The 25,791-nt window shown below is 38.3% G+C and overlaps 1 protein-coding gene across 10 annotated transcripts in view; it reads right to left on the bottom strand.

Annotated features, from left to right (window-relative positions):
- Window positions 1-25,791, bottom strand: part of DTNB (dystrobrevin beta) — a 244,825-nt gene that overhangs the window by 206,194 nt on the left and 12,840 nt on the right. For all 10 annotated transcript variants that reach the window (XR_016395508.1, XM_022574276.3, XM_022574279.3 and 7 more), the window contains exons 2-3: window positions 16,190-16,257; window positions 2,215-2,295 (exon numbers count right to left, since the gene is read on the bottom strand). Coding sequence is in view for 9 of the 10 variants with exons in the window: in XM_022574276.3 (XP_022429984.1) it covers window positions 2,215-2,295; window positions 16,190-16,256 (148 nt within the window). In the remaining variant the exon portion in view is untranslated. The remainder of the gene's footprint in view (window positions 1-2,214; window positions 2,296-16,189; window positions 16,258-25,791) is intronic.

The following is a 25,791-nucleotide window of genomic DNA, read 5'->3' as shown; positions in this document are numbered from 1 at the left end:
TCTACCAAAAAATATATAAATTAGCAAAACTTAAAGACCTAAATAAATGGAGGGATATATCAGGTCCACAGAAATGAAATCTCAACACTGGAAATACATCAATTCTCCCCAACTTGATCTACAGATTCAGTGTAGTCCCAACAAAATCCCACAGGACTATACATTAAAAGGATGAATTTTATTATACGTAAATTATACTTTAAAAAAAAATGAAGGAAAGAAATCCCAGCACAAATCTTTGTTTTTGTTCATTTTTAGTAGAAATTAACAAGCAAATTCTAAAATTTGTGTGAAAATAAATGTAAAAAGGCCAAGAATGTCTCAGACAATCTTAAAAAGTAAAATAGAACAAAAGTACCCAGAACATACTATAAAGCTCTAACAGTGATTATTGGTATAAGGATAGACAAACAGACCAATGGAACACAAAAAGTCCAAAAGCAGATCCTCTCACATATGGACACAGCTATGAACATTCTTGTACATTTCTCCTAATGAATATGAGAAAAAGATTTTTTTAGTAATGAAGAAAAAGGATGGTCTTTTCAATAAATAGTGTAGGGTCAACTGAACATATATATGGAAAAAATGAAATCTGACTCCTACTTATAATCTGGAGTAAAAAAAATTTCAGGTGGACTGAAGAATCATATGTGACAAAATAAAACTGCTAGAACAATGCATTTTTTACTTTATATTACTAATGCCACTAGCCTGGCTCAGCCCACACATAGACTATTGTGTTCCAAGAATAATTATGGGAAGAAGTATAAAAATGGTAGTTCCTGTAGGACAGCGGTTTTCAAACTTTTTGACAACAACATGCAAATATATTTAAATCAACACACACACACGCCTCTAGATATATAAAAAACACGTTTCACAAAATACTTTACCACATAAGCTACGTTCTGACTTCTTTTTCTTTCTCTTTTTTTTTCTCCATTACATGCTTTAAATTCTGGCTACAGCTCACCAAAACAGTTTCAGGAACCATTAACAGGTCACAACCCATAATTTGAAAACAATGCTTTGGGAAACCAGAGAAGAAACATGACTTCAGTCTAGGATGGTATGGTAAACTCTTTGGAGAGAATTTTAAGCTAGGATTTTTGAGTAGGACTTAAAGTAGTGTAGAAGTATTTAAATATAAAGTGACTTGTCCAAGGTCACGGGTTTATAATAAATGACAAACAAAACCTGGAGTAAAACAGGTTTTCCCATTCTAAGGCTAATGTTCTTTCCATTACACAAAACAGTTTTTCATTAATACACACACACACACACACACACATACCTGAGAAAAGTACAATAATTCTAAGTTAGTTCATCTGCACACAAATTAAGAAAGATTTTATATGCATTTTACAAATATTTTAATTTACGTATTTTATAAGTAGCAATTGTGGAAGCAACTGCTTAGAGAAAAGGCTGATTTGTGTTATATTAAGTTTAAACAAGAAAGTTAATTTTTATTACGCCTTTATCAAATTATTAGTTTTTCTTTCTCTCCAGAAGCTGATAAACTGTATTAATTTTACATAAAACTCTGTATTAAAAACAGTGACAAGGAGAAATCAATTCTCCCATTCAAAGAATTAATTAATCTTGGGACTTCCCTGGTGACGCAGTGGTTAAGAATCCGCCTGCCAATGCAGGGGACACGGGTTCAAGCCCTGGTCCGGGAAGATCCCACATGCCGCGGAGCAACTAAGCCCATGCGCCACAACTACTAAGCCTGCATTCTAGAGTTTGCAAGCTACAACTACTGAGCCCGAATGCCACAACTAGTGAAGCCCGTGTGCCTAGAGTCCATGCTCCACAACAAGAGAGGCCACCGCCATGAGAAGCCCGCACACCGCAAGGAAGAGGAGTCCCCACTCACCGCAACTAGAGAAAGCCCGCGCACAGCAACAAAGACCCAACACAGCCATAAATAAATAAATAAATAAATAAATAAATAAATAAATCATTTTTTAAAAAAATAAAGAACTAATTAATCTCAAAACTAGTTACCTTACTGAGTTTCTTAAATATTTTGAGGGACACCCAGAATAAATTAACAAGCTCTTTCCATTACAAAGCTTATATTCTGATAAACACTTAAGACAAAATAATTCAATTAACATTACAATATGACTAAAACACATTAAAATCTTCTATATTATCAAGAGCTCTATCCAGCTATCATAGAAATGAGTAGAAATGACTTACGGTTGCATCGTTTTTGCACAAATCGCAATTTGCAAGCTGTTCTGTAAGTTGATAGTCGTATGACATCAAAATTCTGAGCACCTGAAAAGGGGCAAATAAAAAATCTTCAACTAGATTTACCATTTAATTTCCACATGCTGGGGAAGTGACTCTATTCCATTGTGTTGGCACAGTCTATACACAACATGTCAACAAGGCCCTCTTTGGATAAAACACAAAGTGGGGAAGAAGGGTTAAAAATGCTTTCTGCGTGCCCGCTCCATGCCAAGCACGATGTCAGCAGTTTTGCCTATATCATCCTATCTGCTAGCCTAAGAAAACTTTGAGGCGAGGACCACTCATGACTTGAGTGAATGAACTATGTATTCCGCAAAATGAAAAAAAGTGGTATAGTAGGGAAGACCCTAGCCCAGAGTCAGGAAAGCTAAATTCCAGCCCCAGTCTGACCACCAACCATAGGCCATGACCGTGGCCATGTTACATTCCTTCTTCTCAGCCTCACTGTCCTCATCTATAAAAGGGGGAACTGGACCAGCTGATCTCTAAGCTCCCCTTCCAGGTCTGTGGCAGCCTGTGTTTTTCAAAAAAGGGACACAACAGTACTTCCAGACCAGTATTTTTATGTGCCTCTAGTATGCTGCCCCTCCCCATCAAGAACTAAAGATTCTTTCCCTCCACTTGCACCTGAGGACACTGTGACTGCCTCAATGAATAGAATGTGGCAGAGGAACACTGCCTGACTTCTGAAGGTGGGCGATAAAATGTGGGACAGCTTGTCTGTGCTCTCACTCTCTCAGGATGCTTGCCCTAGGAACCTGGACACCATTGTTGTGAAGAAGCCCAAACTAGCTGATATGGAGAAACCACACAGAGACACCGATACCCAGAGAAACTGAGTCCATCAGCTGAAAGTCAATAGCAATTACCAAACATGTAAGTGAGCAAGGCAACAAATGATCCAGCCCTGAGTCTCTGAGTCTTCCAATGGACGCCTGAGACATCATGCAGGAAAGTCAAGACATAAGCACTGGACGCTGTTCTAATTTTAGACCCAAAAAAGGTATAAACAAAATAAATGACTGTTTGGGGATAGGTAATATATAGCCATAGTAACTAGAACAAAGCCTAAATTATATGAATCTATAAATCAAACTTTGTTTTCATTTCAAAATTTGCTGTAGGGCTTCCCCGGTGGCGCAGTGGTTGAGAGCCGATGCAGGGGACACGGGTTCGTGCCCTGGTCCGGGAAGATCTCACATGCCGCGGAGCAGCTGGGCCCGTGAGCCATGGCTGCTGAGCCTGCGCATCTGGAGCCTGTGCTCTGCAACGGGAGAGGCCACAACAGTGAGAGGCCCGCGTACCGAAAAAAAAAAAAAAAAATTGCTGCCTTGAATTGAATAAAAGGCCACTTTAGGGAACTCTGGCCTCCAGCGTGAGTTTTTTTATTTCACCTATGCTGCCTTTGTAAGATCTGGCAGCAACTTTTGATTCAAAAAAGGCAAAGTGAACCAGCACAAATTATCTTATACCAATATTTACAGTCATCTTTCATTTCTGCTCATAGAAAAAAAAAAAGGAAGGATTTTTCCAGGTTTTTGGTGAAAGTAATATTTATTGACCAAAAAGTGAAGCAAAGATTTCTCTTAATCTCACTTCAATCAACCCTTGCCTTGATGTCACAATTAAAATTATTTCCTCCATCACCTGGTTCTCACAAAATTTCTACCCTTCTATACATGCACGTTATAGTTCTATTTTCTTTTTTTAATATAACGGGTTTTTTGAAATATAATTCATCCATTAAAGTATTCAACTTAGTTGTGCAACCATCACCACAGTCAGTTTTTCATTATCTCCAAAAAGAAACCTCTTCCCCCATGAGTCACTTTGCCCATTTTTTAATTGAGTTGTCTTTCATTATTGAGTTATAAGTACTTTATATGTTGTAGATACAAGTCCCTTATGAAATATATGATTTGCAAATTTTTTTTTCCCATTCTCTGAGTAGTCATTTCACTTTCTTGGTCGTATCTAATGGGGCACAAAAGGTTTTAATTTTGATAAATCCAATATATCTGTCTGTTATTTTGTCACTTGTGCTTTTGGTGTCATACCTGAGAAGGCTTTGCCTAATCTAAGTTCATGAAGATTTATACCTATGTGTCCTTCTAAAAGTTTTACAGTTTTAGATCTTACATTTAGGGCTATATTTTTAGTTAATTTATTATGCGGTATGAGGCAGAGGTTCAAATTCATTCTTTTGCATATGGATACCCACTTGTCCCAGCACCATTTGTTCAAAATACTATTCTTTCTTCATTAAATGGTCTTGGTATCCTTGTGAAAAATCAAGTGACCACAGATGTATGGGTTTAATTTTTAACTTTCAATTCTATCCCACTGATTATATGTCTATTCTTATGCCAGTACCACACAATCTGGATCATTGTGGCTTTGTAGTTCTCAAATTCGGAAGTGTGAGTCTTCCAACTTTGTTCTCTTTTGAGACTGTTTTAGCTACTCTGGGTCGAATTTCCATATGAATTTTAGGATCAGCCCATCCATTTCTTCAAAAAAGCCAGTCTTTTTATGAGGACTGCAATGAGTTTGTGGATCAATTTAAGGAATAGTGACATCTTAATGATAAATCTTCTGATCCTTTAATACAGGATATCTTTCCATTTATTTAGTCTTCCTTAATTTCTTTCAACAGTGTTTTGTAGTTTTCAGAGTATAAGTTTTACACTTCTTTTGTTAAATTTATTCAGTCTGATTTTCTTTTACTCATTTAGTTTCTATATTACTATCTCAGCCTAAATATTTTAAATTGGAACCATTAAATATTAATTATTCAAAACCAAACCAATAATTTTAAGAAAGAATGCCAACACATGTCCAAGAACATTTAATAAATAACCCATCAGCAAATCACTGCAGGTAATTTTAATGTCTAAACATTTACTTCTATGAAATATTTTAATGAGAAACACTGATAAAACGAATGTTAACAGCTAGGAAAGGAAAGTTCCACCCCCATCTGATCAAACAGAAACATTACTAATCTGACTGATGAGACTTTTTGCAGGGTATTTATTAGGCAATGCTTGCTAGTGGAAAAGTAACTACAGAAAAAAGGTAGTGCACCTGGTATAACTCACTCTTTTCAGACTCCTTCTCCAGTGCAGAGTCAGATTTGTCACCACAAAAGATGAAATAGAGCAGATATCACACAAGTCCAAAGCTAACTACTTTAGGAAAATAGGAAACTCCAAATGCTTCAGACCAGTTTGCCAGAAATCTCTACACTGAAGTTTCAGGAACTAGTCAAGAATCAAGTATCACTCTGCTTCCCTTTGCCAGTCTGATCCTTGTGAAAATACATCACTCTAAATGTATTGAAGAAAATGTAGAGAGAGCAGAGGGATGTTACAGGATTCAGAAATTCTAAGAAGTCCTGGCCAGAGCATCATTTTTTAAAAATCTAATAGCAGTCCAAATCCAAACATAATTTCTAAAAGTTAAGATATAATTAATAACCTTAGAACTTTATTAAAATATTATTGTACCAATATTCAACCAAACTTCCCATATGTTTCCCTTCTTCTGAAGCAGCCATCTTCCCTAATTTATGTAAGGAGAATCCTCATACAGTGCCTAAGAATAGCCTTCATTTTTTTAATACTTCCCCTATATAAATGTCACAGTAATTTCCTGATCAGAAAATATGGTAGTTTGGCAAATACAAAATAGAAAAGCCCCCAGTGAAGAAACTGAAATGACTGGAATATCACTTTGGGAATTCTGAACTAGAAATGATTACTCTTCACTATCATTCATTTCAAGAATATTTCATTAAAAGAAATACAATAAAATGTCATTTTTATACTAATGTCAGACAATGTTTCAAGCCCACCCAGAAATTACAGAGGTTTTCCCTGGTGATGCAGGGGTTAAGAATCCACCCGCCAATGCAGGGGACACAGGTTCGAGCCCTGGTCTGGGAAGATCCCACATGCGGCGGAGCAACAAAGCCCACGTGCCACAACTACTGAAGCGCGCGCACCTAGAGCCCACGCTCCACAACAAGAGAAGCCACTGCAATCAGAAGCCCGTGCACCACAACAAAGAATAGCCCCTGCCTGCGGCAACTACAGAAAGCCTGCGTGCAACGAGGACCCAACGCAACCAGAAATTAATTAATTAATTAAATTTTAAAAAAGAAAAGAAATGATACAGAGAGCCCTAACTAAATATCCAGGCAGAACTCTGGCCCCAGTTAGAAAGCCCAGTGAAATTCGTGAACAGACAGGGAACCAATGGGACACTGGGTACCCAAGAGGTACAGGAGAAAGATAGGGAAAGGATAAGAAAGGATTAAGCCTTCTTTGCACTTTATGGCTCTCCTTATTCATGAGAATGGGATATGAATGTTCTATAGTATAACCAAATCCCAAGGAAAGCAAAGAGTCAAATGGAAGGGTTTTACTGTATCTGTTTGTATCAGAAGCTTATATCAAAACCTCCAGGGGAGGAAGCTGGAATCTTCATTCTTAACAAATGCCCCTAAAGAGTCTTATAATCAAGCTAGTTTTGGGAAACATAGGACTACCCAACTCAACTTAAAGGTCTAGCTCATGCACCTCTCACATTTTACCTCACACTCAACTCCAATCAGTCTGGACTACCTATAGTTACCCAAACATACCGGGTCCCGTCACCTCTGGGCCTTGGTAAGTGATAGTGCCCCAGCCCTTCCTTCACCACATTATTGGGCTGACTCAGCCAAGACATCACTTCCTCCCAGATTCCTTCCTGAACCCGCCTTGCTTCCCCCATCATGGCTCCTACTGCGCTATCATCCCTTGTTCCCACTTCCAGGAAAACAAAATCCGTGAAGGCAGAGACCATTTTACTGTTGTATTATTCATTACTGTATGTCCCAAAGTAGAACACAATAAAACTAGCACCTAAATATTTATTGAATGAATAAATAACTGAAAACTGGGAAGTTCTGGGTTGTCTGATATAAAAAAGGCTTTTTCTCAAAAACTTACAAAGTTATGTCAAAAGGATATACAGCTGCAGACACTAGCAAGGAAAGGCTCATGGAGGGAGATGATAAAAGTAGTGGGGAAGCCAGTTCCTTTTCCTGTGTAAACATGTTGATGCTTTTAACTTTCCTCAGGTAGGGCAGAACACTCCAAACTGTGTTCCAGGAAGCCACAGGATTTGATGGACGTGCTCAGCAGACTAATGACAGGGATAAGGAAGTAAATGTACTTTGCTGAAAATCGAATCTAACTGGGGAGATGAGGAGGAAGGAAGGAGAAAGGGGAGAAGATAGTATAAATCTAATAAACGTAAGTACAGTAACATGTCTGAATTGTCTAAAAACTTTCACAAGCACTTCTAATTAGGAAAAAAATTTTTTTTCAAAAAAAAATTAGTCTGAATAAGCAACAAATATGAACACGAATGACTTCCTCATTTTTTTCTTGGCAGTACACTTAAAAACCCTAGGGACCAAAGATGAAGCCAGAGGTCCCAGCAGAGAGGAAGATACAGATAAAACCAAGATCACTGAAGGGTGACTCTCTCAGCGGGTGAACTAGGAAAAAAAGTTTTAAAATCCCGCAAAAGGAAATGGCTGTGACACGTACCTGGCTCCACCAAGATCTGGATTTAAATTTTTGTAAATAATGGCAAACAAAGAAAGTGATAACCAAATAGGTTGGATAAAACAAAAATGGATTACACAAGATAAAAATAAAGTCTAATTTGTGGAGTTCAAAAGATAATACAAAAAAGAGCATATATTTAATAAAGGAGGTACTCTAACACATTCTAATATTCTTGTATCACTTTGAACAAAGTTATAAATATTGATATGATTTGGGCTTCATTTTTTTTTTACATCTTTATTGGAGTATAATTGCTTTACAATGGTGTGTTAGTTTCTGCTTTATAAAAAAGTGAATCAGTTATACATATACATATGTTCCCATATCTCTTCCCTCTTGCGTCTCCCTCCCTCCCACCCTCCCTATCCCACCCCTCTAGGTGGTCACAAAGCACCGAGCTGATCTCTCTGTGCTATGCGGCTGCTTCCCACTAGCTATCTATCTTACGTTTGGTAGTGTATATATGTCCATGCCACTCTCTCACTTTGTCACAGCTTACCCTTCCCCCTCCCCATATCCTCAAGTCCATTCTCTAGTAGGTCTGTGTCTTTATTCCTGTCTTACTCCTAGGTTCTTCATGACGTTTTCTTTTTCTTAAATTCCATATATATGTGTTAGCATACGGTATTTGTCTTTCTCTTTCTGACTTACTTCAATCTGTATGACAGACTCTAGGTCCATCCACCTCATTACAAATAGCTCAATTTCCTTTGTTTTTATGGCTGAGTAATATTCCATTGTATATATGTGCCACATCTTCTTTATCCATTCATCCGATGATGGACACTTACGTTGTTTCCATCTCCTGGTTATTGTAAATAGAGCTGCAATGAACATTTTGGTACATGACTCCTTTTTTTTTTTTTTTTTTGTAGTACACGGGCCTCTCACTGTTGTGGCCTCTCCCATTGCGGAGCATAGGCTCCGGACGCGCAGGTTCAGCGGTCATGGCTCACGGGCCCAGCCGCTCCATGGCATGTGTGATCTTCCCGGACCAGGGCACGAACCCGTGTCCCCCGCATCGGCAGGTGGACTCTCAACCACTGCGCCACCAGGGAAGCCCCATGACTCTTTTTGAATTATGGTTTTCTCAGGGTATATGCCCAGTAGTGGGATTGCTGGGTCATATGGTAGTTCTATTTGTAGTTTTTTAAGGAACCTCCATACTGTTCTCCACAGTGGCTGTACCAATTCACATTCCCACCAGCAGTGCAAGAGGGTTCCCTTTCCTCCACACCCTCTCCAGCATTTATTGTTTCTAGATTTTTTGATAATGGCCATTCTGACTGGTGTGAGATGATATCTCATTGTAGTTTTGATTTGCATTTCTCTAATGATTAATGATGTTGAGCATTCTTTCATGTGTTTGTTGGCAGTCTGTATATCTTCTTTGGACAAATGTCTATGTAGACCTTCTGCCCATTTTTGGATTGGGTTGTCTGTTTTTTTATTATTGAGCTGCATGTAAATTGTAAATTTTGGAGATTAATCCTTTGTCAGTTGCTTCATTTGCCAATATTTTCTCCCATTCTGAGGGTTGTCTTTTGGTCTTGTTTATGGTTTCCTTTGCTGTGCAAAAGCTTTGAAGTTTCATTAGGTCCCATTTGTTTATTTTTGTTTTTATTTCCATTTCTCTAGGAGGTGGGTCAAAAAGTATCTTGCTGTGATTTATGTCATAGAGTGTTCTACCTATGTTTTCCTCTAAGAGTTTGACAGCTTCTGGCCTTACATTTAATCCATTTGGGCTTCATTTTAATTGATGTTAAAATTTCTGAAGTAATCACAAAAAGAACAGAAAAAGAACATACCACTCACAAGTAAGTAGAGGGAAAAAGTAGAATGGAGGGAAGCTCAATTCATCTAATAGAAGTCAAGAAAGGAGGGAAAAAAAAAACAGAGAAAGGACAAAACTGAAGTACAAAATAAAATGGAAGAAAAATGAAACATATCAGTATTCATAAAAAAGGTTAAACAGGGCTTCCCTGGTGGCGCAGCGGTTGAGAGTCCGCCTGCCGATGCAGGGGACACGGGTTCGTGCCCCGGTCCGGGAAGATCCCACATGCCGCGGAGCAGCTGGGCCCGTGAGCCATGGCCGCTGAGCCTGTGTGTCCAGAGCCTGTGCTCTGCAATGGGAGAGGCCACAACAGTGAAAGGCCCGCGTACCAAAAAAAAAAAAGGTTAAACAAAATAAAGTCTTCAATGAAAAAGCCAAAATTGTCACAATGGTTGTTTTGGTTATTTTTTTAAAATAATCTAACTTATGCTATTTACAAGAGATACATATATAACATAAGGATACAGGGAAAAAAATTAAAGAATAAATGGATATATACTGAAAAATCTGCAAACAACAAATGCTGGAGAGGGTGTGGAGAAAAGGGAACACTCTTGCACTGTTGGTGGGAATGTAAATTGATACAGCCACTATGGAGAACAGTATGGAGGTTCCTTAAAAAAACTACAACTAGAACTACCATACAACCCAGCAATCCCACTACTGGTCATATAACCTGAGAAAACCATAATTCAAAAAGAGTCATGTACCACAATGTTCATTGCAGCTCTATTTACAATAGCCAGGACATGGAAGCAACCTAAGTGTCCATCAACAGATGAACGGATAAAGAAGATGTGGCACATATATACAATGGAATATTACTCAGCCATAAAAACAAACGAAATTGAGTTATTTGTAGTGAGGTGGATGGACCTAGAGTCTGTCATACAGAGTGAAGTAAGTCAGAAAAAGAAAAACAAATACCGTATGCTAACACATATATATGGAATCTAAAAAAAAAAAATTGTTCTGAAGAACCTCGGGGCAGGACAGGAATAAAGGCTCAGACATAGAGAATGGACTTGAGGACAGGGGGAGGGGGAAGGGTAAGCAGGGACGAAGTGAGAGAGTGGCATGGACATATGTATACTACCAAATGTAAATTCGATAGCTAGTGGGAAGCAGCCGCATAGCACAGGGAGATCAGCTCAGTGCTCTGTGACCACCTAGAGGGATGGGATAGGGAGGGTGGGAGGGAGACGCAAGAGGGAAGAGATATGGGGATATACGTACACGTATAGGTGATTCACTTTGTTATACAGCAGAAACTAAGACACCATTGTAAAGCAATTATACTCCAATAAAGATGTTAACAGAATAAAAAATAAATTAAAAATAAAAAAGATATTTAGTGTACTAGGCATGCTAATCAAAAGAAAGCTGGTGGGCTTCCCTGGTGGCGCAGTGGTTGAGAGTCCGCCTGCCGATGCAGGGGACACGGGTTTGTGCCCCAGTCCGGGAAGATCCCACATGCCGCAGAACGGCTAGGCCCGTGAGCCATGGCCGCTGAGCCTGCGCGTCCGGAGCCTGTGCTCCGCAACGGGAGAGGCCACAACAGTGAGAGGCCCGTGTACTGCAAAAAAAAAAAAAAAAAAGCTGGTATAGATATATTAATATACAACAAAACAAACTTTGAAGCAAAAAAGCATTACTAGAAAAAAAAAGTTTACCTATATAATAATAAAAGATTCAATTTCCCAGGTAGACAGAACATTTTAATATATATGCATCTAAATACAAAAGCTTCAAAACACAGAACTACAGGGGGGAAATTTTAAATCCATGATCAAAGCAGAGATTTTTAACATCTTCCAGTAATTAAGATCAAGCAGTCAAATCAGAAAAGACAAAAAGATTTTAGTAAAACATAATGAGCTTGATCTAGATAACACAGAAATCATACACATGATTTTCAAGCACTCATGGAATATTTAGAAAAACATATAAATATCAACAAATACAAAGATTCTAGAACATCCCTCACTCCCTGACCCATAATCCCATTAAGCTAAATATCTTTATTATTAAAACAGACATTCATTTACGAATTTAAAAGGATACTTCTCATTAATCTACAACAGAAATTAGAAAACACAGAGATCTGATAATGAAAATAGTATATATCAGAACACATGTAATACAAAAATAGAAAATCACAGAAAAGTATATTCTTCAATGCTTACATAAGAAAGAAAAAAGTCTGAAAATAAATGGCCTACATTAGAAAAAGAAAAATACAACTGCCTAAAGTAGAAAGAAGAAAATAATAAACCACGTAATAGCATGAAATAATGACATAGAAAACAAAGATACATAGAGAGGACCAATAAAGCCAAAGTTCCTTGAGAAGACCAATAAAAGTGACAAAATTCTGGAAAAGGAAAAATTCTGGAATCTCTGAGCATGGAGGCCTGGCATCAAGTATTTTGTAGACTCATCTAGAAAGTTTTTACTTTAGCACGAGAGTCGAGAGATTATCACCCTTCCTTTTTCTTAGTAATGTTACATCATGTAAAAATCGTAAACTATCAAATTATTTGTACGTAATTTATTCTACTCCTCCTTTAATAAATACTTATTGAATTGCTGGGGCTACCATGATAAATACATGTGATTCTTACTTTCATGGTGCTTAGAGTCCAGAAGATAAAATATTAAGCAAAGAAAGAACAAACTGATTTCATCACTGTTCAAAATAGGAAATTAAAACATACTGTCTAAAAATAGAAAGGCTTAAGAATACTACTGAAAGGCACAACAATAAAGGTAACACAAGATAAAAAACACAAGCTATCTAAACTATTAAATTCCTATGACCGCTTTCATGCTACAACAGCAGAGTTGAGTAGCTATGACAGAGAACTCATCACATGGCCTGCAAATCCTAAAATATTTACTTTCTGGCTCTTTAAGAAAAAGACTGCTGGCCCCAGAACTATGTATGTTAAGGAGAAATATATTATATGTCACTGTATCATCTCAAGAGAAGCAGAAAACAACTGATAAAATTCTATACTCATTCGTGATTTAAAGAAAATAACAGTAATAACTCTTGGTAAATTAGGACAGAAAAGTAGATCTTTCACCTGATGAAGGGTACAAAACCTACAACAAATATCATTTTATTTATTTTTTATTTTTGCGGTATGCGGGCCTCTCACTGTTGTGGCCTCTCCCGTAGTGGAGCACAGCCTCCGGATGCGCAGGCTCAGCGGCCATGGCTCACAGGCCCAGCCGCTCCGCGGCATGTGGGATCTTCCCGGACCGGGGCACGAACCCGTGTCCCCCGCATGGCAGGCGGACTCTCAACCACTGCGTCACCAGGGAAGCCCAACAAATATCATTTTAATAGTGAAATATTACATCCATTCCCATTCAAGTCAAAAACAAGACAAGAATGCCTGCTATCTTCCCAACTCTTAAATACAATATCTGAGGTCCTAACCAGTACAGTAGGTCATGAAAAAGAGGTATAAGGATTGCAAAAATAAGAGTCAAAATGGCCTTTCTTTAAAAATAATGCAGTTCCATAGAATGTACACCACCAAGAATGAACCCTAATGTAAACCATAGACTTTGAGTGATTATGATGTGTCAATGTAGGTCCATCAGTTGTAATGGACGTGCCACTCTGGTGTGGGTGCTAATAGTGGGGGAGACCATGCATGTGCCAGGGCAGGGGGTATATATGAGATAGCTCTGTTCCTTCCTCTTTCATTTGGCTATGAACCTAAAACTGCTCTAAAAAAATAAAGTCTTTTTAAAAAATGATGCACATGTAGTTACCTACCTAAGCAGAAGTATAAACTAACCATTAAGACTAATGAAAGAGTGGAGAAAGATCATTGGATTCAAAACTGACATACTAAAATCAACCCAATACCTAGATGATAGGGCCAAGTCATAAGGCTGGCAAATGGTGATTTCTGCATCCTCAGAAAGTAATTATAACGCAGATTTGGGGTGATGTTGGAAATGAGAGTGGGGCTTCCCACAGAAGATACCATTGCCACCAATGCAATACCTCCTGTGAAGAAACAGAGGAGGCTCAAGAAGCCATACCCACCAAACATCTCCCAGGCTGTTCATATCCTTGAGTTTGTTACAGAGAATGGTAATTTATATGAAGTTAGTGTGTCAGTGATAACATTCACTAAGTAGTAAACCCAATTCTTTGCAGAATACCCAATTTCTACTTCAAATATCTACCCCAGTCATGCTCTCTCACATGCCCATGTGAGTGCACCCCAGGTAATTCTTAGTATGAGGAATTATTATTTATTTGGTTTCCATTTTTGTCGGTTTCCCTTTTAAAATGTAAGTGGCATGAGTGAAGTCAGGGACTGTTTTGTTCTCCCCTATAACCCTAGCACCTAGAATGGTGCCCGGAATGTAACAGATTCTCAGTAAATGTGTTAAAAATTAAATGAAAAGATGGTCCTTTTGCTGAGTCTGGAAGGGTAGGCAGGAACAACAAGCCAGATGAAGGTGAAGGCAACCCCATAAGCAACAGCACAGGGATATGGAAAACACGATCTATCTTGGGGAAAGCCAGTTCAGAACTGCTGGGAAATGACACACAAGGCATGTGATGGAAACTGGGAACCAAGAAAAAGAGTCCAGAAGGGCCTCATCTGGCACACTGCAGAGCTTGGGCTTTCTCAGGACTGTGATGACGAGCCCTGAAGGGATTTAAGAAGGAAGTAACCTAGAATAAATCTGGGTTCAATCTGGCAGCATCAGAGATCACCGATTTGAGAGTGTCAAGACTGAAGGAAAGGATCAGAAACCGACTGTTTTAGTTTAGAAAAGTAACAAGGATACAAATATTAATAATAAACACAGCTTAATGCCACTGAACTGCATATTTATAAATGGTTAAAATAAATATGATTTATGTATATTTTACCACAATAAAAAAAAAGAGGAATTAAAAAAAAACACAGCTAGCCACATTAAATAACTACTTATCTGGGAAAGGAATGTGCTAAGTGCTTTAGTCACATTACCTCATTTAATCTTCATGATAGTTCTATGAAGTAGGTACAATTCCCATTTTATGGATGAAGAAACTGTAGCACAGAGAGAGAAAGTAACTTGCCCAAGGTTATACAGCCAGGAAGTGAGGGAGCCTAGATCCAAACCCAGGCAATCTGACTGCAGAGCCTGGATTCAACACCATCATGGTATGAGGAACAGACAGATTCAAGACTCACTTTTGAGGGAACACCCAGCTGCACTGTGCCATTTCCTTGGAGGTGAAAGGTGAGGTGGAGAGAAGTGACTCCAAGCCGTCTGGCTTAGATGACTAGCAGTTAAGGACTCAGAGCTACAAAAGTCCTTAAAGGTCACCCAGACCGACTGCCTAACCAATGCCAAAAATTTCTTTTCCTCCTTTAACGAACAGTTATCTAGGCTCTGCTTGGCAGGACAACGTAGGTCTGAGTTGAGTCAAACTCTGCCTCCCATTACTAAGACTCTGAAGACTTAAAATAGCTTGATAGTTGGAAGGGTCTTCTGAGACTTGATCTGCTGATTTTCACTCTGTGGTAGGTAGAATTCTAGAATTCTGCAACTACCTCAGGGGCCGTCTCAAGCTGACTCCTACTTCCCCCACCCCCCCACCCCACCCCCACCACCCCCACCCCCTGCTTCAGCCAAGCAGAATGAATTTTATGACACTCATGTTGAAGGTCCTTGTAAGGAGCACAGTGCTTTTAAAAGGTTTCACAATCATTGGTACAAACTAATAACCTTATTTCCTGGCTAAGGAATTTGAGGTCCACCAAGTGTGAACGCACTGGTCAAGGTCACACAGACAAGCAATCGCAAAACAAAACAATCCTTCAAATACTGGGAACTGCCCTACTCTTCCTGGCCATCTTTTTCTTTGTTTGAGTTTCATATAAGAAACATATAAGAATATAGGAATATACGAGAATAAATAAGAATACATCAATTTAAGAATTTTTTAACAGAAGATTTCAAAGGGTATATAGTAAAGTAATACACCAAAGTACACATTCCTGCTTTTACTTTTTCCTACAGCTCTAAGTGTTTCCTAACACTTAGTCCTCGCTACCTTAGAATCTTTAACTAGTGTAAGGTAATTTACACAATATAATGTATTAATTACTTATCACCACCTGCAATCTCATGGTAACAGTGGAGTTACAGCAAGAAGTCTAAATTGACTGGCATGCCTTAAACTCACAGATATTTTAGGTAACATTTCTGCCTTTTTATTTATGACCTTGAAGAAAGCAATTCAAGTCAATTCAATTAAAATATATGCTCTGGCTTGGTGTCCTCCAACTGCACGATTCTTTAACTCCCATTCTTCCCTTTCTAAAGCTTGTAACATAAAATTTATGATTAATTCTATGACTTGATCGGGGAAAAAAAAAAAAACATTCCCACACATACAAACAGGATTCCAGAAGCACTCAGGACTCACGCATTTCTATGAACAGCTGCCTCTTCTCTGCCATGGTCTTCCGCTTGTTCCCACTTTCCTCAATCATCCTAGAGACAAAGAAGGATACAATAAACCAATGTGTAATTTGACAATTCCACCAAGTGCTTATCAGTCTGTTGTGAAGAGGTACAAGAAACCAAGCTGTGTATGCATACATTAAAAGGATATCAGTAAAAGTAAAGTAGAAGCCCGATACAGAAAAAAACAAACTGCTGTTCCTTTATTTGATAGCTTCTAAAATATTATAAAGTCAATACTTAAATGAGCTCATACACTTGCTCCCTGTGCTGAAAATATGGGGCCATGTCTTATTTCTAACTTTATTTTCTCTGCAGAGTCCTGGATTAGTTGAGACATTTTCCCCATATTCCAACTGCTTTACATAGATAAACATGTTACTAAAGATAATTTAGATAATAATTATAATGAAAGGCTATAATAAAGAACATCAGGATAATTAGCTTATACATAAAAGGTATAAATAGAATCTTTTATTTTTATATTAAAAAGTATTAAACAAAAAAGGTATTCATCCACAAACTCAAAGAACTCCTAAATGTAAGTTTTTACTCACATGACTTTGGCTATGCCAGTCACTTTGTTTAAGAAAAAACTCTTTCCATGCATTATCTCATTTAATCCTCCCAATAACTCTGGGTGCTGGCATTATTATTATCCCCATTTTACAGATTAGGAAACAGATGCCTAGAAAAGAACACTAACTTGCTCAAGGACACACAACTCAGAAGCGGTAGAGTAAAATCCCAACCCTTTCATTAAACTTCTTTCATAATTTTTGCCTCTAGATGCATATTTTCAAATCTCTATGCTTAAAAAGCTAGAACACAATAGCCCATTGCATGGACCCTACTGATGCAAAATCTGTGACATCTCAGCCAAACTTCGCCTTACTCTATGAAGAAAAAAAATATCTAAACAAATAGCATAAGCTAAATATCCCTAAGAAGATTAAACTGCTGTAAATCATGGAGTGATTTATATAACACTGTCGAATACGTTAGAATCACGAATTAAATGGTAACTACACAAATTACGTATCTATTAAAGCAAAGTGCCTGCTGAAAGTTTAGTTATAAATATATCCTAAAGAAAATTTAAAATGTAAATATATTCCTTACCATTCTGCAATTAATATTTTGATCATTAAAACTATCCCTTTCCGAGCTTCCCTGGTGGCGCAGTGGTTGAGAGTCCGCCTGCCGATGCAGGGGACGTGGGTTCGTGCCCCAGTCTGGGAAGATCCCACATGCCGCGGAGCGGCTGGGCCCGTGAGCCATGGCCACTGAGCCTGCGCGTCCAGAGCCTGTGCTCCGCAACAGGAGGGGGCACAAAAGTGAGAGGCCTGTGTACCGCAAAAAAAAAAAAAAACTATCCCTTTCCTAGATCACTGAAATGTTACCAAATAGGCTTCAATGTACATGATGGTTACCTAACAATTTGCCCCCAAGAGGAAACAGTTTTAAACGGAAAGAAAGTAAGCCAAAGAAAAAGCAACCAGAAACAGCAAACATCTAATGAAATCTAGGTCCTAGAGAAAAAAACAAGAGTTGGTACCAGGAGCCTATAATTATAATGAAACGAAGATATTCAAAAGCCTCCTCCCTGTCCCCAAACTTGGTCTCCCACTGGGTAATACAAATTTTAAATGCTAAACACAGGTTAAAACAGAGAATCATAATGTCCTTTATAATATATATCATTTATTATATACTTCTTCTACTTTTGCTATTTCTTTAAATCACTTTTTCTCAAGGTAGAATTATGAATTCCTGGAGATCCCTAAGTTTTTCATTACAGTTTTCTAAATTTTGTCTTTATTTCCAGATTAATCTTTAAAAAAATTAATATAAACATATTTTAGATCATCTGGATGACCACGAAACTACAAGTACTGCCGATGCCACTTCAGAGCCCACATCTGCATGTGTGATTACTGTGGCATTGGAACCAAGAGAGCACGTAAAGCAGGCGTCAGCAAGCTAGAGAAACTATAGTACCTGGACCAGATCTGACCTGCCACCTGTTTTTGCAAATAAAGTTTTACTGGGACACAGCCAAACCTATTCATTTATGTATTGTCTAAGGATGCTCTCATGCTACAATGGCAGAGTCGAGTGTTTTCAACAGAGAGCATCTGGCATGCAACGTCTAAAATAATTACCATCTGGTCCTTTAAGTAAAAGCATGCCAACCCAACCTAAAGCAATAGTAATTAATATTGCATTACTACACGTCTGGCTTTCCCATGGTGCCTGATAAGAAATCCTTTATTAGCTACTTTCTTCTCTGTCTTACTTCTCCACTCTTCTACCAGTATTTCCTAGGATCTAAAAAAAAAAAAATTTTTTTTTTAATTTGCATTTGAGCCCTTATAGAGCACTTGCTTCTAGGGTAACCCAAAATAAGACAGATTTGATCCTGTAAAACAGACCTTCAAGGTGAATTCTGTAAGTGGATCACTCGCCAACAGATGACAAGGATCCCAGTGCTGGCAGTAAGTAGCTTGGTGAGAACCCCTGGTGTGCTGCTGCATGGATAGTACTAAGACTCATGAAGTGGTGGAGCTAGTAAGGGACACAGGTAGAAGAAGATAATTGGCTTCTACAATAGCTTTAGCATTTGAGAGAGACAGGAGGACTGGAAATTTTAAAGACAATTAAATGGTTGAGCTTTTGTTAAGTAGGACGGATGCACAGAAGAAAGAAAATGTCAAGGCTTAAATCAGCCAAGTACCAACTCAGAGCATGCTATGAGAGCCAGAGACCTCCATGGCAGCACTTTTTAAGGAACCCTCAGCTCCCACAACTTGAGAGCAGATTGTGCTAAAAATCAGGCTCAAATTCTGTTTATGAAAGTAGGCAGCTTAACAAAGAAGACTGAATTCATAGTCCAGCCAAGATTCCCCTGAACCCTATAGGCCTGAAGAAGTGGCTCTCTGCTCTTGCTACAAGGGCAGTCTCCTCTGCCTAAAGACTATGCAAAGTTCTCATCTGCGATGCATGCCTAGAAAGATGCTGACCCTCCTCAGGATCTGTTTCTACCTCCCTCACTGCTTCTACGCTAATAACTAGGGTCAAGTCTTACATCATCAGAAAGGGAAGGTACTGTCCCTGCTTTGGATGGAAAAGGGCTGATTCATCAAAACAGCTGCTGGACCTGACGATATGCACTAACAGGAACTGGAAGAACATACCTGGGAATGGACCTTGAGAGTGCTGAACTTGAGCCAAGTGTAAAGTAAGACAAAGTTTGTTGACATGGCGGTACTCAACCCATGACCCAGGATTTAATGTTCTGAAAAGGACACCTGGCGCCAGTCCTAATATGCCGCTAGACTGGCTCATTTAAGCTGGGCATGCGGGTTTTGGTGGCCTAGAGAAAATGAACTGGAGATGCTAGAACTGCAGAGCAAGTATTAAGGAAACAGTTAATAGGGTGTTCCCCTTCCCCATATCTCCTGGCCTTTACTGAATCCTTCTATACTGACTGAGAGCATCTGCATTTTGTTTGTTTGTTTGTCTGTTTAAACAGAGAAACGAGGCTTCCTCTGACCTCTGAAGTCCATTTTGTTCCTTGCATGTCAGGCCTGAAATGCTATAAATTTACCACTCCCTAGAAACAATCTCAACCAATGATTGATTTAGTTGGTATATACTCTACCTACCTTGCCCCCTAAAAGGGTATAAATCTGAGGACATGTTTTACACAGGCTCCTAGAGTTCCCCAGTGGGAATAAGCTTCTGTCACCCACAGTGGTAACTTGCTTGATAACAAAACCCTTATCTGCTAACTTCCCTTCCCCATCTCACCTCCCGGTCCCCTGCTGATGTTTGCAGGGATAACCTCCAAAACAAAATACTTGCACGCAAATCCTTGTCTAAGAGTCAGCTTCTGATAGAACTCAAACTAAAATATTAAGTCTTTTCATTTCAACCAAGCTTATAGTTCAGATTTCATAAAATCCAAATGTATGGGGTACACATAAATTAAGATTACTATAAATGATTTCCCCAGGCCTTAGCCTGACTCCATTCCAGTGCTCCATGGATACTCATACCTCCATCTTTGTAATTATGGTTTTAACAGTCCACACTCAACAAAGATCTAACCCTACTACCACACCTGATTACGTCCTTGTCTTCCTGATATAACTTTAAAGATCAACAGTTACATGAATGTAAACACATGTCTCTTCTTCCTTCCACTTGGACTCCTGGCACTTTGCCTTTTCTGAGCCTCATAATCTAGAAGTAACCAACACCTCCTTATCGTTCACTTCACATACTAACTCTGATTTCAAACACTGCCATTTCCTTCCTCATAATCACTCTCACATCCACCCTTTTTTCCCATTTCAACTGCCAAAAATCTTTGTCCACATGAATGTACAAATAAAATTCTCTGATGCCATGATCTCAGGACTCTGCAACCCCTTCTTCCTGTGGTTCATCCTGGGAAATCTACTAGGTACATTTATTCAAACGTGTTTGATCTTCACAGGATCCTGATCACCCTACTTAGGGGCTTCATTCCACCCAATTAAAAATAATCAGAACACAAAGTGAAATAAGTCAGACAGAGAAAAGACAAATACTATGTAATCTCACTCATATGTGGAATCTAATAATACCAAAAAAAGTCAAACTCATCATAGAAGCAGAGTAGATTGGCAGCTCCCAGGGGCTGGGGGGTGGGAGAAACGGGGAAATAGAAAGCATACAAACTTTCAGTTACAAGATGAATAAATCCTGGGGATCAAATGCACAGCATGGTGACTGTAGTTGATAATACTCTACTGAATATCTGAAATTTGCTAAGAGAGTAGATCTTAAGCCACCACTGCCACACACAAAAAAGAATGAGCTAATTAACTTAATTGCAGTAATCACTGCACAATGTATACATTTATCAAATTATGTTGTACACTTTAAACATATACAATTTTATTTGTCATTATAGCTCAAAAAAGGTGGGGGAAAACTTTAACAATATATTTGAACACCTTTCCATGTCACTGAATACTCTTCAAAACCACAATTTTGAATGACAGAATGGAATTTTATCACGATCATTCATCCAAGCCTTGACTGTTGACAATTATTTCCAACTATCTACTTCTGCGAACAATGCAACAGTTAACATCTTTAAAGTAAAATTAAAAAAACGAAGAAGAACCAGAGTACAGCTTTAGTCTACAAAATGAAAGAAGACGAGAGTCCTAGCTATGAGAATGTAAGCAAAGTTTCTTCCATCTGAAAGGAGCTGAAACTGTTAGGTTCCTAGAAAAGATTATTTAATGACCCAAGCCCAAGGCCAAACTGAAAAAATGCACGATTCATGAAAGGAAAAATTGATAAGCTGCATCTTATGAAAATTAACTGCTCTGCAAAAGATACTATGAACAGAATGAAAAGACAAGCCCCAGAGTGAAAGAAATATTTTCAAAACACATATCTGATGAAGAACTTGTATTCAAATTATGAAAAGAACTCTTAAAACTCAACAACAAGAAAAACAGCCCAATTTTAAAATGATCAGGGCTTCCCTGGTGGTGCAGTGGTTAAGAATCCGCCTGCCAATGCAGGGGACACAGATTTGAGCCCTGGTGCGGGAAGATCCCACATGCCGCGGAGCAACTAAGCCAGTGCTCTAGAGCCCTCAAGCCACAACTACTCAGCCCGAGTGCCACAACTACTGAAGCCCACGCACCTAGAGCCCGTGCTCCGCAACAAGAGAAGCCACCACAGTGAGAAGCCCGTGCACCGCAACGAGGAGTAGCCCCCGCTAGCCGCAACTAGAGAAAGCCCACGCGCAGCAACGAAGACCCAATGCAGCCAAAAAATAAATAAATAAATTTAATGATCAAAAGATCTGAACAGATACCTTACCAAAGAAATTATACGGATGGTAAGCATATGAAAAGAGGTTCAACTGCGTTTGTCATTAGGAAATTACAAAGTAAAACAACGAGATACCACTATACACCTATTAGAACGGCTAAAATCCAAAAAGCTGTCAATAGCAAATGATGACAAGAATGTAGAGCAACAGGAACTCTCATCCATTGCTAGTGGGAATGCACAGACAGCCTGGTTGGAAAACGGTTTTGCAGTCTCTTACAAAACTAATCATAGTCTTACCATGCAATTCAGTAATTGCACTAGGTATTTAACCAACTAAGTGGAAAATGTATATTCACACAAAACTTGCACCCAAATGTTTATACCAGCTTTATTCACAACTGCCAAATACTGAAAGCAACCAAGATGCCCTTCAATAGGTGAATAGATAAAGAAACTACTACTTTCATAAATGGAATATTATTCAGCAGTAATAAATAAGCTATCAAAAAAAATAATAAGCTATCAAGCCATGAAAAAACTTGAAGCTTAAATGCGTATTGCTCAGTGAAAAAAGCCAGTCTGAAAAGGCTACGTACTATATGATTCCAATTTTATGACCTTCTAGAAAATACAAAACAATACAAATGGTAAAATAATCAGTGGTTGCCAGAGATTTGGGAAGAAGGGAAGAGGAATGAATAGGTGAAGCACAGGGGAAGTTTTCGGGCGATAAAACTTCCGTATGATACTGTAATGGTGGACACTGACACTACACATTTGTGAAAACCAAAAGAAAATTACAACACACAGTGAACCTTAATGTATGTAAAAAAATTTTTTTTAATCCTTTAGGGGATCAAAGAACCCCAGAACGAAATGGAGAATATAACAAAACAATCTAACTGTATTACAAATGTATGAAACAGCCTCACTGAACAGGGTGGGGGGAAAGTATAGTAACCTAAGTAACTCTGGAAGTGAACAGAGTCTGTTAAAACTAAAGGCAAAATAAAATATATATAAGTACTGTACTCTGGTTTCCCACAGGTTATGGGTTAAGAATTCTAATACCGCTATGCATGTATGCATAACTGAACAATTAAGTAAACAGATGGCAGATGGTGAAGTGTGAGGTTACAGATAGGCAAGGTGAGAAGCTATAATGATCCAGGTGGTAATGGAATGGATTACAACTGGAGACATCAGTATACATTCATGGTGTACTCGATATAGATATATGGATAGGTACATATAAAAGCATTTGTAGGTATGTGTATATGCATTAGTATACACATATACATGTCCTTGCTCTGTCAACTGAGAGGGCCTAGAAACAAAAGTATCCCAAAGCACTCAGCACATTTAGTGGCCAAATTTTTGTTTATAATACCATTCTTCAATAAAAGGAACTAGGGCTCCTCCGAGAAATGCCTGAGGCAAGAAATATACACAATGAGCCTGGAGCATCTTGTAGTACAGAAAGTAAAGAAGTCCTGGGAGGAACAAAACCATATGATAGGGGTATATCAAAGGGGCACAGAGGCTAACTGAAAAAGCTCCCAATGGCCAAAGTTGGAAAAATTTCAGCAACAAAATAAAGTAGTATTAAATATCCTTAAGTTGATACTGATACATGAGAATGAAGAATCGACAAATATCCTGTACAGAAAAATTCCAAATAATTGACATGGAGACTCTGCCCTGAACAAGGTGGAGCATAACTCCTCCCTCCTTAAGTGTGAGCTGCACACAGTGACTTCCTTCCAAAGAGGTGAAGGGGGAGGGGCAAATAACTTGACAGTGGAGAAACCTGATGAACACTACCTCAGCTAGGTGATCAAGTACAACACCAACAGTGATAAATTATGCTGACAGTATGGACCCTTGACACGATGTGATGAAAATGGCATTTTAACTCTGTGGTCTTCCCCTCCAAAACCTATAAACCCAGTCTAATCATGAGGAAAACATCAGGCAAATCTCAATTGAGGGAAAATTTACAAAATACCTGACCAATACTCCTCAGAAGTGTCAAGTTTCATCAAAAACTTGACCAGAAAAAGCCAAGAAACCGACAAACCCAAGAGAAGTCTAAGGAGACAACAACTAAATGTAATGTGGTATCCTAGATGGGATTCTGGAACAGAAAAAGGCCATTAGGTAAACGCTAAGGAAATCTGAAGGAAGTATGGATTTTAGTTAATAATGATGTATCATCACTGGTTCATTAACTGCAAGAAATGAACCATACTAATGTAAGATGCTAATAACAGAGGGAACAGGGTGTAGGATACATATAGAAACTATTATTGTTCAATTTTTCAGTAAATCTAAAACTGTTCTAGAAAAGTAAACTTCATTTTTTTAAAGACAGTACAATTACATATTTCTTCTCCTTTATTCTCTTAACTGACTTAAAAACCAATTGCTTTTTAATACAATATAGATAAAACAATATCTATAAAATTGTATTGTCGGGCCTGTAACATACAGAATTCTTTAATAAGACATAATCTTAAATGTCTCTGTACCTAACCACAGTGCTTAAAAATAAGCAAAAATTGAAGAACTGAAAGGAGAAAGAGACAAATCCACTTATACTTGGATACTTCAACACTCTTCTATGATCAATACACATAGAAAGTCAAGATGAATATGGAAGGACTCAACTTCACCATCAGCCAACTAGATCTAATTGACATTTGTGGAACAACCCACCCAATAATGACAAAATACAAATTCTTTACAAGTGCACATAAAACATGCATCACCAAATTCAGAAAAGCAAAGTCCTCTGGAGATGGAAGTAGAATAATGTGACTGCAGAGGAATACCAACTCTATTAGCTATGATTTATTTATTAGGCTGGGTTCTGGGTACACTGTATTATTCTTTATGCTTTATATGCCCTATTTCATGATAAAATTTTAAGTCATTAGAGTATATTCTCTGGTAAACCTTTCCTTTAGTGGTCTGGAGGGTTAAAGAGGCAGGTCTCCATACATTTTATTATAAAAATGGACTACACCAAAAACCATAACCTCTGAACTTTTATCGAAATATACAGAAACACTCACAAACTCCATAACTTGGTATAATATTTATTATTTCAAAACCTCAGCAATGTCTTCTACGAGTATCCCAACAGTATTTGCTAACAAAGGATGGATTTTTAGTTTGTCACCAAACTAAAATTGTTATTTTTGTCTATGTATTATTTCAGCCAGTTTTACTAAAACAGGAAGAAGAAACGTTTATGGCTTTTTCTCTTTTACTCCTGAAGTAAGAAATCTCCAAAGAAATTTCCAAAAATATATCATTAAGTTAATAAAATTTTAAGACATTAATCAGGGACCTCTCTGGTAGTCCAGTGGTAAAGAATCTGCCTTCCAATGCAGGGGGCATGGGTTTGATCCCTGGTCGGGGAACAAAGATTCCACATGCCTTGGGGAAACTAAGCCCGCGCGCCTCACCTAGAGCCCAAGTGCCTCAAACTACAGAGCCCACACGCTCTGGAGCCCGCGTGCCACAACTAAAGAGAAATCCGCACGCCACAACGAAGAGCCCGCATGCCGCAACCAAGACCTGACGCAGGCAAAAAAAATAAAAGATATTAATTAGCACACAACTATAATCATCACTGAAAAAAGCTCAGTAAGTTTGTCTTCATATTTGGAATGCTTCATTTTAAAATATCTCAACTGACCATATTAGCCT

The sequence above is a fragment of the Delphinapterus leucas genome, chromosome 13, assembly GCF_059928025.1.
Source record: "Delphinapterus leucas isolate spDelLeu-1000000601 "Yukka" chromosome 13, BTC_Dleu_Yukka2, whole genome shotgun sequence".
NCBI classification, from domain to species: Eukaryota; Metazoa; Chordata; class Mammalia; order Artiodactyla; family Monodontidae; genus Delphinapterus; species Delphinapterus leucas.
This window is presented reverse-complemented; position numbering and strand designations above follow the sequence as displayed.